The sequence below is a fragment of the Pristiophorus japonicus genome, chromosome 12 (genome assembly GCF_044704955.1).
Source record: "Pristiophorus japonicus isolate sPriJap1 chromosome 12, sPriJap1.hap1, whole genome shotgun sequence".
In the NCBI taxonomy this organism is placed as follows: Eukaryota; Metazoa; Chordata; class Chondrichthyes; family Pristiophoridae; genus Pristiophorus; species Pristiophorus japonicus.
Genome location: NC_091988.1, coordinates 68,999,508 through 69,014,035, shown reverse-complemented (window position 1 = coordinate 69,014,035; position 14,528 = coordinate 68,999,508). Strand labels below are relative to the sequence as shown.

Genomic DNA, 14,528 nt, shown 5'->3' with positions numbered 1-14,528 from the left:
AACCGTGGTGTCAGTTGCCACTGGTGTGTGTGTTGGGGGAATCAAAAAAGGTAGGGTCCAAGGTGGGTTGCTCAGGGTAGTCTGTGAATCTGAGTTTGATTTGGTCCAAGTGTTTCCAGTGAATGAGTCCATTTGAAAGTTTGACCTGAAATACCCTGCTCCCTTTTTTGGCCACCGTGCCGGGAAGCTACTTGGGACCTTGACAATAATTTAAAACAAATACAGGATCATTAATTTCATCTCACGTGACACATTTGCGCTATCATGGTATGCACTTTGTTGAAGCCACCTGCTCTCTACCTGTTCATGTAAATCAGGATGAACTAACGAGAGCCTTGTCTTGAGTGCTCTTTTCATGAGCAGTTCAGCAGGTGGGATCCCAGTGAGTGAGTGGGGTCTTGTGCAGTAGCTAAGCAGGACTTGGGATAGGCGAGTCTGCAGAGAGCCTTCAGTTACCCTCTTCAAGCCTTGCTTGATGGTTTGCACTGCTCTCTCTGCCTGACCATGGAACACTGGTTTAAACGGGGCAGATGTGACATGTTTGATCCTGTTACGGACTCAGCACTGGTAAAATATGGCCCGTTGTCGCTCACCAGGACATCGGGTAAGCCGTGTGTGGCAAACATGGCCCGCAGGCTTTCAGTAGTGGCAGCGGACGTGCTAGCTGACATTATCTCACATTCAATCCACTTGGAGTACACGTCTACAACCACAAGGAACATTTTACCCAAGAACGGGCCTGCATAATCGACATGTACCCTACCCTAACCCCCATGGTTTGGAGGGCCAAGACCATAAACTTAGCGGCGGCTCCCTGGGTACATTGCTTAACTGCGAGCATGTATTACATCTGTGAACACAGGACTCCAAGTCCGCATCGATACCGAGCCACCACATGTGGGATCTGGCTATTGCTTTCATCATTACGATGCCTGGGTGGGTACTGTGGAGGTCATTGATGAAGGTGTCTCTGTCCTTCTTGGGGACCACTACTCAATTGCCCCACAGAAGACAGTCTACTTGTATAGACATTTCAACTTTGCGCCGCTGGAACGGCTTTATCTCTTCCTGCATTTCCACTGGGACACTGGACCAGCTCTCGTGAAGCACACAGCTTTTGACTAGAGATAATAAGGGGTCCTGGCTTGTCCAGGTTTTGATCTGCCGGGCAGTGACGGGTGATTGCTCACTCTCAAATGCTTCCATAACCATGGCTAGATCTGCGGGCTGCGCCATTTCCACCCCCGTGGTGGGCAATGGCAGCCTGTTGAGAGTATCGGCGCAGTTTTCTGTGCCTGGCCTGTGGCGGATGGCGTAGTTGTATGCGGACAACATGAGCGCCCATCTCTGGATGTGGGCCGATGCATTGCTATTTATCCTTTACTCTCGGAGAACAGGGATATAAGTGGCTTATGGTCAGTTTCCAATTCGAATTTTAGCCCAAACAGGTATTGATGCATTTTCTTTACCCCATAGACACATGCTAACGCTTCTTTCTCAATCATGCTGTCGGCTCTCTCAGCCTTGGACAGACTCCTGGATGCATAAGCAACTGGTTGCAGTTTCCTGAAATCATTAGATTGTTGCAATACACACCCGACACCATATGACGACACATCACATGCTAGTACCAAACACTTACATGGATCATACAACACAAGCAATTTGTTTGAGCATAACAATTTTCTCGCTTTTACAAAGGCATTTTCTTGGATTTGTCCCAGACCCATTCACCCCCTTTTCGCAGTAAGACATGTAGTGGTTCTAGCAGGGTGCTGAGACCCGGTAAGAAGTTACCAAAGTAGTTCAAGAGTCCCAGAAACGACCACAGCTCCGTCACGTTCTGTGGCCTCGGTGCGTTCTCGATTGCCTCTGCCTTCACGTTGGTGAGCCTGATGCCGTCCGCCGCAATCCTCCTTCCCAGGAAGTCCACTTCAGGCACCAGGAAAACGCACTTCGAGCGTTTTAACCTGAGCCCCATGCAGTTGAGTCGACTAAGAACCTTCTCCAGGTTCTGCAGATGCTCGACTGTGTTCCAACCTGTGACCAAGATGTCGTCCTGGAAGACCACGGTGTGCGGGACCGACCTCAGTAAACTTTCCATGTTTCCCTGGAATATCGCCGCCCCTGATCGGATTCCAAACGGGCATCTGTTATAAACAAAAAGACCTTTGTGCGTGTTGATGCAGGTGAGGGCCTTCGATGATTCCTTCAGTTCCTGCGTCATGTAGGCTGAAGTCAGATCAAGCTTCGTGAACGTCTTTCCTCCCACCAGCGTTGCAAAGAGGTCGTCGGCTTTTGGTAGTAGGTATTGGTCCTGCAGGGAGAAACGATTGATAGTTACTTTGTAATCGCCACAGATTCTGACGGTGCCGTCTCCCTTGAGGACTGGAACAATAGGACTGGCCTACTCGCTGAACTCGATCGGTGAAATGATGCCCTCTCGTTGCAGCCAGTCTAACTCGATCTCTACCCTTTCTCTCATCATGTACGGTACTGCTCTCGCCTTGTGATGGATGGGTCGCGCCCCCGGAATTGGGTAGATCTGCACTTTTGCTCCTTGGAATTTCCCGATGCCTGATTCGAACAGTGAAGGAAATTTGTTTAAGACCTGGGCACACGAAGTGTCGTCAGCGGGCGATAGCACTCGGACGTCGTCCCAGTTCCAGCGTATCTTTCCCAGCCAGCTCCTGCCGAGCAGCGTGGGACCATCGCCCGGTACCACCCAGAGTGGTAGCTTGTGCACCGCTCCAACGTAGGAGACGATTACGGTAGCACTGCTGATCATAGGAATCAGTTCTTTTGTGTAAGTTCTTAGTTTCGTGCGAATTGGAGTTAAGATTGGCCTTGAGGCCTTGTTGCACCACAACCTTTCCAAAGTCTTTTTGCCCATGATGGACTGGCTTGCGCCCGTGTCCAGCTCCATTGACACCGGGACTCCATTTAGTTCAACATTCAGCATTATCGGGGGACAATTTGTGGTGAATGTGTGTACCCCATGTACCTCTGCCTCCTCTATCTGAGGCTCTGTTTCGTCGTGATACTCTTCTGCAACATGGTGGTTTCCAGGTTTAACAGGCTTAGCAGCTCGCCTGCACGCTCGTTGGAGGTGTCCCATTATTCCACAGCCCTTGCAAATGTATCCTTTGAATCGGCATGAATGGAAATGATGATCACCCCCGCAGCATCAACAAGGTGTTAATGGCCTTGTATTCATCACCCTTGATGGTGGACTCTGAGACATCTGCGGACATGCAGCTGCAGGTATGTGTGACCTGCCCTGTACATTACAATTCGAAAACAACATCACTTTGTTCACAGTACTTGTAGCAGCACTTGTGTGCTGAGAGATTTGCTTAGTATTGTCACTGGTGACAATGAACGCCTGGGCTATCGCTATGGCCTTACTCAAGTTTGGGGTCTTTACAGTTAAAAGTTTTCGAAGTATGGTTTCGTGGCCAATGCCAAGTACGAAAAAGTCTCTGAGCATGTGCTCCAAATGTCCTTCAAATTTGCCATGTCCTGCAAGGCATCTCAGCTCGGCAACATAACTCGCCATTTCCTGGCCTTCAGATCTTTTGTAGGTGTAGAACCGGTACCTCGTCATCAGAACGCTTTCCTTCGGGTTCAAATGCTCTTGGACCAGTGTGCACAAATCGTCGTACAATTTCTCTGTGGATTTCGCTAGAGTGAGCAGATTCTTCATGAGGCCATACATTGGTGCCCCATGGATGGTGAGGAGGATCGCCCTTCGTTTGGCAGCGCTCTCTTCCCCATCTTGCTCATTGGCCCTGAAGTATTGGTCGAGTCGCTCCACAAAAGTTTCCTAATCATCTCCCTCAAAAATTTCTCCAGGATACCCTCTGCATCTTTGGGTTCGCTATCTGTATCTCATCGCCAGTTGTAGTGTGTGGTGAAAGAGTCAGACTGATCAATGTGAGCTCAAAGTAAAGTGTGACCTTAGTCTTTTATTGCAGGTCTCCAGAGTGGCTCCCCTACCTGTGAAGCCTTCTTAAATACCTGTGCTCCCAAGGGATTATGGGATCCCTTTGGACTCCGGGAATGAGCCCTCTGGTGGCTGTGCAGAGTAAATACAAGTTCACACAAACAACAGAGAGCATGCAGAAATCAAGCGCAGGCAGCGGAAAGAGCGTGCGGCAAATCTGTCCCACCTTCCCTTACCCTCAACGACTATCTGTCCCACCTGTGACAGGGACTGTGGCTCTCATATTGGACTGTTCAGCCACCTAAGGACTCATTTTAAGAGTGGAAGCAAATCTTCCTCGATTCCAAGGGACTGCCTATAATGATGATGATGATAATAATAATGGACTCCAGCATTTTCCCAACAACAGATGTTAGGCTAACTGGTCTATAGTTTCCTGCTTTCTGTCTGCCTCCTTTTTTAAATACAGGCGTTACATTTGCGGTTTTCCAGTCCATTGGGACCTCCCCAGAATCCAGGGAATTTTGGTAATTACAACCAATGCATCCATTATCTCTGCAGCCACTTCTTTTAAGACCCTAGGATGTAAGCCATCTGGTCCAGGGGACTTGTCTGCCTTTACTCCCATTATTTTACCGAGTCTGCTTCTTTAGTGATAGTGATTGTATTAAGTTCTTCCCTCCCTATAGCCCCTTGATTATCCATTATTGGGATGATTTTAGTGTCTTCTACTGTGAAGATCGATACAAAATATTTGTGCAAAGTCTCTGCCATTTCCCTGTTTCCCATTATTAATTCCCCAGTCTCATCCTCTAAGGGACCAACATTTACTTTCGCTACTCTTTTCCTTTTTATATACCTGTAGAAACTCTTACTGTCTGTTTATCATTTTTTAGTCGTTCTTTGCTGGCTTTTAAGTTTCCCAATCCTCTGGCCTCCCACTAATCTTGGCCACTTGGTATGCCCTTGTTTTCAATTTAATACCATCCCTTATTTCCTTAGTTAGCCACGGATGCGCATCCCTTCTCTTAAACTCTTTCCTTCTCATTGGAATATATTTTTGTTGAGAGTTATGAAACCTTAAATGGCTGCCACTGCTCATCAACCGTCTTACACTTACATCTGTTTTTCCAGTCCACTTTAGCCAACTCTGCCCTCATAGTCTCCTTTGTAGTCTCCTTTATTTCAGCTTAGGATGCTGGTTTGTGATCCAACTTTCTCACCCTCCAACTGAATTTGAAATACAACCATGCTATTGATCACTCTTTCCTAGAGGATCATCAGGCAGTGTGATGGGCTCCGGGGAGAAGAGCAGGTGCAAACTCCCTGGAGTCATTCAAAGGATAGCTCGACACTATGATGGGGGAAATGGTTGGTTCCCATGGGAGAATGAGTTAGATGGGCTGACCTCCTTTGTGATCTTTGTGATTCTCCTGATAATTTCTGACGGGCTGTCTGCGTGAGTATGTCAGTGTGTGTGTGGGTGTGAGAGAGAGTCTGTGTGTGTGTGTGTGTGTCTGTGTGTGAATGTGTGCATGAGAGTGAGAGTGTGTGCATGATATTGAGAGTGTGCATGAAAGTGAGAGTGTGTGCATGAGAGTGAGAGTGTGTGCATGAGAGTGAGAGTGTGTGCGTGAGAGTGCGAGTGTGTGCGTGAGAGTGTGTGTGAGTGTGTGAGTGAGTGAGTATGTGTGTGTGTGGAATTGGTTAATTGTGATATTTTTAGATGTTGTAACTTACATAGATTGTCAGACAGTGAGTGAGTTTTGTTTTGCCATAAAACAGATTTTAATCATCTGAAAATGATGAAGTATTTGGTGTGTTAGAGACAGTGTGATTGGAGGAAGTCTGATGTTTAGACTTGAGTTGACAGCCTGTGGGTCCATCGTCTCCCACTGCAACAACTCAACTCTCACATACCTCACACAGTGAGGTGGTCCCTGCTCTCCAGACTACGTGTCTACGTCGCCGTCAGGGCTTCGCCTGAGATATCAACAGAAACATACCAGCCACCATTCCAGTCGCAGAGCATTTCGACACACAATCCACAATCCTCCATCTCGTGATCCGATCACTGCCAGCGCAGGTTCCACCCAGCCACAGGAGTTAAAATCACAGGATCATACAGCACAGAGGGAGGCCATTCGGCCCATCGTGCCTGTGCCGGTTCTGTGAATGAGTGATCCCATCAGTCCCACTCCCCCAGCTCTTTCCCCACAGCCCTATGAATTTCTCCTTTTCTAGTATTTATCCAATTCCCTTTTGAAAGTTATGATGGAATCTACTCCCACCGCCCTTTCAGGCAGCGCGTTGCAAATCACAACTCACTGCGTAAAATAAATTCTCCTCATCTTCCCTCGGGTTCTTGACAATGACACATGTCGGCTGCCTCTGAGGCAGGGAGTGGGCCCTTGCAGGTCAGATATTGAGTTGTCCTCTCTGACCAAGGGTTGCCAACCCTCCAGGATTGCCCTGGGGTCTCCAGGAATTAATGATTAATCTCCCAGACATTGGCTGTGAGCAAGAGTGAAAAACCCCGGAGAGAAATCACAGGGGCAATCACAATGTCTTTTTAATTCAGTGCGGAGTTCCATAAGGGCTGATATTTGGGACTTTGTTTCCACATTAAAAGCACTGTACAAGCTCCGTGAGGGCCGATCGAGGATAGGTGTCAGGAGGTGCAGCTTTTCCCCTGGGGATCGTGGGCCTGTGGAACAGGCTGCCGGCCTGTGTGGTGACTGCCGCCTCACTGAATCCCTGGGAGCGAGAACTGGCCCTGATTCTGGCTAGGGTGGAGGTTCCAGGTCACGTGAGTCAGGCCCAGAGTGACCTCCTGGAGTTGTTTCCATTGTCTAAAGGGAGGGTCAGAGAGGAACTTTATTGATTTCCCTTCCCCACCCCCACCCCGCGTATTGGCCTGAGGTTTTATCTGTTTTTTCCCTCTCCCAGGAGATCACATGGTTTCGGGTGGGTCCATAGTGTGATATAACCCCCCCCACCTCCCTCCGATATCTGTGCTCCTCAAATTCCAGCCTCTCCCACATCCCCAATTTCCATCGCTCCACCATTGGTGGCCGTGCCTTCAGCTCCCGAGCTCTGGAATTCCCTCTCAAAACCACTCCGCCTCTCTCTCCTCCTTTAAAACGCTCCTTAAAACCCACCTCTTTGACGAAGCCTGTCCTAATATCTCCTTATGTGGCTTGGTGTGAAATATTCTCTGATAGTCATGCCTTGGGACATTTTACTGCATTAAAGGCGCTATATAAATGCAAGCAATTGTTTCATAAGCTATCACAGCGGTATAGGACAGGAGGGATGGAGCAGAAGGTCATTCCCTGACCCTCAGTGCAGTGTGTTTGTCTATAACTGCAAGTAGTTGTCTGTAATCACCGTACCCAGGATGCCCTGTGGTGTTTTGGAGCTGTGGTCAGGATCCCTGGCATCAGGTCGAGGGAATCAATGGGGTCTAAATTCGGTCCCGCCGTTTTTGAGATAGTGACGTCGCCAGAAGGGTGATTTTACAACGATACTCACCACCTCAAACTGACAAATTCAGTTTTAAGAACATAAGAAATCGGAGCAGGAGTCAGCCATTTGGCCCCTCGAGCCTGCTCCGTCATTTAATAAGATCATGGCTGATCTGATCATGGACTTCTCTGCCCGCTCCCCATAACCCTTTACTCCCTTATCGCTCAAAAATCTGTCTATCCCCGCCTTAAATATATTCAAAGACCCAGCCTCCACAGCTCTCTGGGGCAGAGAATTCCACAGATTTACAACCCTCTGAGAGAAGAAATTTCCCCTCATCTCAGTTTTAAATGTCCGGCTTCACTCATTGTTTCAGGGCGCCATCAAGCGGGAGGTGAACGGCGACTGTGTGGAGTTTGGTGACTGGCACGGGCTCGGTGTCCAACACAACCAGCGACGAAGGAGGCACCACCGTCACACAACCCGCATCCGCACCGCCAGGGACCGTCTCCGCAAAACCCGCCAGAGCAAGGTGGGTGTCACCGTGGGGGCTCCACCCTCACGGGGTCGGGCAGGGGGAGGGGAGGGGCAGCAGGGGTGGGGAGGGACAAGGGCAGGTGCGAGAGGGGGAGTGGGAGGGGCGAGGGGGGAAAGGGGAGAGGAGAGCAGCAGGGGGAGGGGCAAGGGTAGGGGGAGGGGAGGGGCGAGAGTAGGAGGAGCAGGGACAGGACAGGAGAGAGGAGGGGCAGTAGGTGAGGGGCAAGGGCAGGGGATGGCAGGAGGAGGGGAGAGGCGAGAGATGGATGAGCAGGTGGAGGGGGGGGAGGGGCGGCAGGGGGAGGGGGGGAGGGGAGGGGCCAGCGTGTGACGGTGAATTGCCGGTGTGCGCTGAACCACCGTGAGAAGGATCCTCCACAACACATCCTTTTTGGAAAGTGTGAGCTTAAAAAAATATCCTCGTTGTCTTCGATGCGTTTAATGTTTCCCCCGCCTGCAGGTCACATCAGCCGTGGCTCAGTGGTAGCACTTTCGCCTCGAAGTCATTAGGTTGCGGGTTCAAATCCCACTCTAGGGACTTGAACGCACAAATCTAGGCTGACACTCCCGGTACAGTGCTGAGGGAGTGCTGCACTGTCGGAGGAGCAGTACTGAGGGAGCGCCGCACTGTCGGAGGCAGTACTGAGGGAGTGCCGCACTGTCGGAGGCAGTACTGAGGGAGTGCCGCACTGTCGGAGGAGCAGTACTGAGGGAGCGCCGCACTGTCGGAGGCAGTACTGAGGGAGTGCCGCACTGTCGGAGGCAGTACTGAGGGAGTGCCGCACTGTCGGAGGTAGTACTGAGGGAGTGCTGCACTGTCGGAGGTAGTACTGAGGGAGCGCCGCACTGTCGGAGGCAGTACTGAGGGAGTGCCGCACTGTCGGAGGAGCAGTACTGAGGGAGCGCCGCACTGTCGGAAGGTCAGTACTGAGGGAGCGCCGCACTGTCGGAAGGTCAGTACTGAGGGAGTGCTGCACTGTCGGAGGAGCAGTACTGAGGGAGCGCCGCACTGTCGGAGGAGCAGTACTGAGGGAGTGCCGCACTGTCGGAAGGTCAGTACTGAGGGAGTGCCGCACTGTCGGAGGAGCAGTACTGAGGGAGCGCCGCACTGTCGGAGGAGCAGTACTGAGGGAGTGCCGCACTGTCGGAAGGTCAGTACTGAGGGAGCGCCGCACTGTCGGAAGGTCAGTACTGAGGGAGTGCCGCACTGTCGGAGGAGCAGTACTGAGGGAGTGCCGCACTGTCGGAAGGTCAGTACTGAGGGAGTGCCGCACTGTCGGAAGGTCAGTACTGAGGGAGTGCTGCACTGTTGGAGGCAGTACTGAGGGAGTGACGCACTGTAGGAGGTAGTACTGAGGGAGTGCCGCACTGTCGGAAGGTCAGTACTGAGGGAGTGCTGCACTGTTGGAGGCAGTACTGAGGGAGTGCTGCACTGTTGGAGGTAGTACTGAGGGAGTGCCGCACTGTCGGAAGGTCAGTACTGAGGGAGTGCCACACTGTCGGAAGGTCAGTACTGAGGGAGTGCTGCACTGTTGGAGGCAGTACTGAGGGAGTGCTGCACTGTTGGAGGTAGTACTGAGGGAGTGCCGCACTGTCGGAAGGTCAGTACTGAGGGAGTGCTGCACTGCTGGAGGCAGTACTGAGGGAGTGCTGCACTGTTGGAGGTAGTACTGAGGGAGTGCCGCACTGTCGGAAGGTCAGTACTGAGGGAGTGCCGCACTGTTGGAGGCAGTACTGAGGGAGTGACGCACTGTAGGAGGTAGTACTGAGGGAGTGCCGCACTGTCGGAAGGTCAGTACTGAGGGAGTGCTGCACTGTTGGAGGTAGTACTGAGGGAGTGCCGCACTGTCGGAAGGTCAGTACTGAGGGAGTGCTGCACTGTTGGAGGTAGTACTGAGGGAGTGCCGCACTGTCGGAAGGTCAGTACTGAGGGAGTGCTGCACTGTTGGAGGTAGTACTGAGGGAGTGCCGCACTGTTGGAGGTAGTACTGAGGGAGTGCCGCACTGTTGGAGGTAGTACTGAGGGAGTGCCGCACTGTTGGAGGTAGTACTGAGGGAGTGCCGCACTGTCGGAAGGTCAGTACTGAGGGAGTGCTGCACTGTTGGAGGTGCCGAATTTCGGATGAGACGTTAAACTGAGGCCGCGTCTGTTCTCTCAGGTGGGCGCAGGAACCCCCGAGTTGATTTCCCACGAAAAAGAGCCTGAGGGAAACTTTGCACCTTTTCTGTCTGGTTTCTCTGCGACTGCTCTCTCCTCAGACATGGCCGAGACTGTAAGCTGGGTGCCACCTCCCGCGCACACTTCCTTTGTCCGTCTCTAGCTGCGGGCGGGGTGGGGCGGGGCGATGTGCTGTGCGCAGAGGTCATGGGGAGAAGCCAAGTGTGAAGTGGGGCCGAGACCGAGACCGAGAGCTGGGAGCGACACGATGCCCTGATGTTGGCGTCGCTGCCTCCGGGTGTAAGAAAGGATTCCCTGGGAAAGGCCGGCGTTTGCAGGTTGACAGCTTTGGTGAGTAGGCTTTTGTTGATTGCAGCCATTTGTGCGGAGTGTCAGCCGGGAGCGTCCCCCCAACAAGATGGTGACATGGAGCGGCCCGGGCTTCGCACGCGTGCAGGACGGAGCTGGCCTCACCTTCAACATCGATAACATCCCACACGCCATGGACTACACCATCATGGTGCGCTACGAGCCTGAGGTAGGGACAGGGGTGCGAGGAGTTAGTGGGCCCCACCTGGGGTTAGCGGTGCCCTTTTAAAAGGCAGGCCTGTCTCTTGAGGGGGGCAGGGATTTGAAAATAAGCTCATCCGCCCCCCCCCCAACCTCCACTCACCCTCCCCACTCACCACCCCCCCCGCTCAACCTCCCCCCCACTCTCACCCCCCCATTTCTCCCCACCACCATTCAACCCCCCCAATTTCAATCCCCCACTCCTCACCATCACCCCCCCCCCGCTCACTCCCCTAATCACCCACCCTGCTCACCCCCCACCCGCTCACCCCCCCCAGTCACACCCACCATTCACTCCTCCCCCCACTCCCCCAGTCGCTCGCCCCCCTCCGCTCACTGCCCCCCCCCGCTCTCCCACCCCGCTCACATCCCCCCGCTCACCCCCTCCACTCACCCCCACCCCCGCTCACCCCCCCCGCTGTCCCACCCTGCTCACCCCCCCACTCACCTCCCACCCGCTCACTTCCCCTATCACCCACCTGCCCACTCCCCTGCTCATCCCTCCCCCCACCCTGCTCACCCCTCCCCCCCGCTCACCCCTTTCCCCCCCCACTCACCCCTCCCCTCCCCCCCGCTCACCCCTCCCACCCCTCTCACCCCAACCGCTCAACCCCCTACCAGCTCACTCCCCAACTCTCACTCACCCTGTTCACCCCCCATTTCAGCCCCCCACTCCTCACCCACCCCTGCTCTCCTGCCCCCCCCCCCCGCCCCGCTCACCCCTCCCCGATCGACCCCCACTCTTCCCCACCCTCCGCCGCTCACCCTGACTCCCCCCCACGCTCACCCCGCTCCATTCCCCCCCCCCCCGCTCACCCACACACCTCCTGCTCTCCAAAACCCGAGCAGATTTCTCAAATGCACACATTTTGCCCTCAGTCCCATTGCTCACACTCACTCACACTCACTCACTCTCGTACACTCACTCATACATACTCTTTCACACTCATTCTCACTCACTTTTGCACTCACTCAAACTCACTCTCACACTCACACTTATTCACTCACACACTCACTCACACATTCACACATTCACACTCACTCACACATTCACTCACACACACTCCTTCACTCTCTCATACACTCACTCATACATACACACACTCACACTCACTCACACACTCTCACAACCACTCTTACACACATACTCTTGCACACTCACTTTGACACATGCACAATCATTCTGACACACTTACTCATATGCGTTCTCGCGCTCCTACACACATTCACTTTCTCACCCACCGTGCACCCCCTCTCAAGCTATCACCTACCCATGATTCACATTTACCGTTTTCATCGCTCATTTCCACTATCACCCATTTTCACACACTGCTAACCAGTGCCTTACACTCTCATGCTTGCACACTTGTTCACATGTACTAGCTTTCACATGCACTGTCACACCCCTACCCAGCCATGCCCCCTGTCGCCGGCCTCTTTATATATGCTTGTTCAGTGTGTTTATTTTGGGTGTTGTGACAGCAGTTGATTAACCGTTTGCTCCTCTGTTCCCTGTCCCTCAGTCTGCGGAAGATTGGGAAGCAATAATCAGTATTTATACTGTAGGATTACCCATCACCCATCGCTGTGGCAATCTCCTGCCTCATGGACAACCTTACCGGGTGACGCTGCATCACACAGAACGGTAGGTCGCACTGCACACCGGGCTCACTGTGCAATGTGGGCCATCGCTGCAGCAACTTACTGTTACACTGAGCGACAGACTCCAACAGCACTGGGGCGAGAATAGAGAACTCAGGAGGCTTTAGAAGGTGAGGATTGGCGTAACAAGGTAGAATGGGTTCGAGAGAAAGGCACAGAGCTCACTGTGGGCGGCTCACTGAAGGATCACTCCCCAAACAACAGAGCGAGAGAAAGATGGCCCATAAACCACAAACTAGTACAGCAGGGGACGGCAAAATCGAGGAAGGGCTGTTGGGTGAAGGGAGGGTGAGGGGTGGGCGGAGGCAGGATGAGGGTTGGGCAGAGGGGAGGGAGATTCGGGATTGGGCGGAGGATGAGGAGTTGGGCAGGGGGAGGGTGAGGGATGGGCGGAGGGAGGGTGAGGGTGAGGGGTGGGCGGAGGGTGAGGGGGTGGGCGGTGGGAGGGTGAGGGGGTGGGCGGTGGGTGGGTGAGGGGTGGGCAGAGGGAGATTGAGGGTGAGGGGTGGGCAGAGGGAGGGTGAGGGATGGGCGGAGGGAGGGTGAGGGTGAGGGGTGGGCGGAGGAAGGGTGAGGGGTGGGAAGAGGGATGGGTGGAGGGAAGGTGAGGGGTGGGCAGAGGGAGGGTGAGGGGTGGGCAGCGGGAGGGTAAAGGTGGGCAGAGGGAGGGTGAAGGTGGGCAGAGGGCGGGTGAAGGTGGGCAGAGGTAGGGTGAGGGTGGGCGGAGGGAGGGTGAGGGGAGGGCGGAGAGAGGGCAAGGGAGGGTGAGGGGTGGGCGGAGGGGGGGTGAGGGTGAGGGGTGGCCAGAGGGAGGGTGAGGGTGGGCGGAGGGAGGATGAGTGTGAGGGGTGGGTGGAGGGAGGGTAAGGGGTGGGCGGAGGGAGGGTGAGGGGTGGGCGAAGGGAGGGTGAGGGGTGGGCGGAGGGAGGGTGAGGGTGAGGGGTGGGGTGGAGGGAGGGTGAGGGTGGGCGGAGGGAGGGTGAGGGATGGGCAGGGGGAGGGGGAGGGTGAGGGGTTGGGAGGCTGAAGGTGAGGGGTGGGCAGAGGGAGGGTGAGGGGTGGGCAGAGGGAGGGTGAGGGATGGGCGGAGGGAGGGTGAGGGTGAGGGGTGGGCGGAGGAAGGGTGAGGGGTGGGAAGAGGGATGGGTGGAGGGAAGGTGAGGGGTGGGCAGAGGGAGGGTGAGGGGTGGGCAGAGGGAGGGTAAAGGTGGGCAGAGGGAGGGTGAAGGTGGGCAGAGGGCGGGTGAAGGTGGGCAGAGGTAGGGTGAGGGTGGGCGGAGGGAGGGTGAGGGGAGGGCGGAGAGAGGGCAAGGGAGGGTGAGGGGTGGGCGGAGGGGGGGTGAGGGTGAGGGGTGGCCAGAGGGAGGGTGAGGGTGGGCGGAGGGAGGATGAGTGTGAGGGGTGGGTGGAGGGAGGGTAAGGGGTGGGCGGAGGGAGGGTGAGGGGTGGGCGAAGGGAGGGTGAGGGGTGGGCGGAGGGAGGGTGAGGGTGAGGGGTGGGGTGGAGGGAGGGTGAGGGTGGGCGGAGGGAGGGTGAGGGATGGGCAGGGGGAGGGGGAGGGTGAGGGGTTGGGAGGCTGAAGGTGAGGGGTGGGCAGAGGGAGGGTGAGGGGTGGGCAGAGGGAGGGTGAGGGGTGGGCAGAGGGAGGGTAAAGGTGGGCATTTATGATGCTCCTTGGAGAGGTGTGGAGGAGATTGATTTGACTGGTGCCAGGAATGAGGGTCTTCAAACATGATATCTCACTAGATCATAACAATTCTCCTCATCGCCCTCTGGTTCTTTTGCCGATTACCTTCATTCTGTGCCCTCTGGTGACCGACCCTCCTGCCACTGGAAACAATTTCTCCCTATTTACTCTATCAAAACCCCTCATCATTTTGAACACCTCTATTAAAACTCTCCTTCAATCTCTCTGCTCTAAGGAGAACAATCCAGGCTTCTCGAGTCTCTCCAGAGCCCATCAACTCGGGTACCATTCTGATCAATCCCCTCCGCACCCTCTCCAAGGCCTTGACATCCTTCCTAAACTGCGGTGCCCAGAAATGGAGACAATACTCCAGCTGAGGCCAAACAAATGATTTGTAAAAATCAAACAACACCTTCCTTGCTTTTACATAAGAAATAGGAGCAGGAGTAGGCCATACGGCCCCTCGAGCCTGCTCCGCCATTCAATAAGATCATGGCTGA

At 54.3% G+C, this 14,528-nt stretch overlaps 1 protein-coding gene across 3 annotated transcripts in view; it reads left to right on the top strand.

Annotated features, from left to right (window-relative positions):
• lamb2l (laminin, beta 2-like) overlaps nucleotides 1-14,528 on the top strand; it is a 324,539-nt gene that overhangs the window by 191,830 nt on the left and 118,181 nt on the right. For all 3 annotated transcript variants that reach the window (XM_070895627.1, XM_070895626.1, XM_070895625.1), the window contains exons 15-17: nucleotides 7,791-7,946; nucleotides 10,486-10,647; nucleotides 12,203-12,324. In XM_070895627.1, coding sequence (XP_070751728.1) covers nucleotides 7,791-7,946; nucleotides 10,486-10,647; nucleotides 12,203-12,324 — 440 coding nt within the window. The remainder of the gene's footprint in view (nucleotides 1-7,790; nucleotides 7,947-10,485; nucleotides 10,648-12,202; nucleotides 12,325-14,528) is intronic.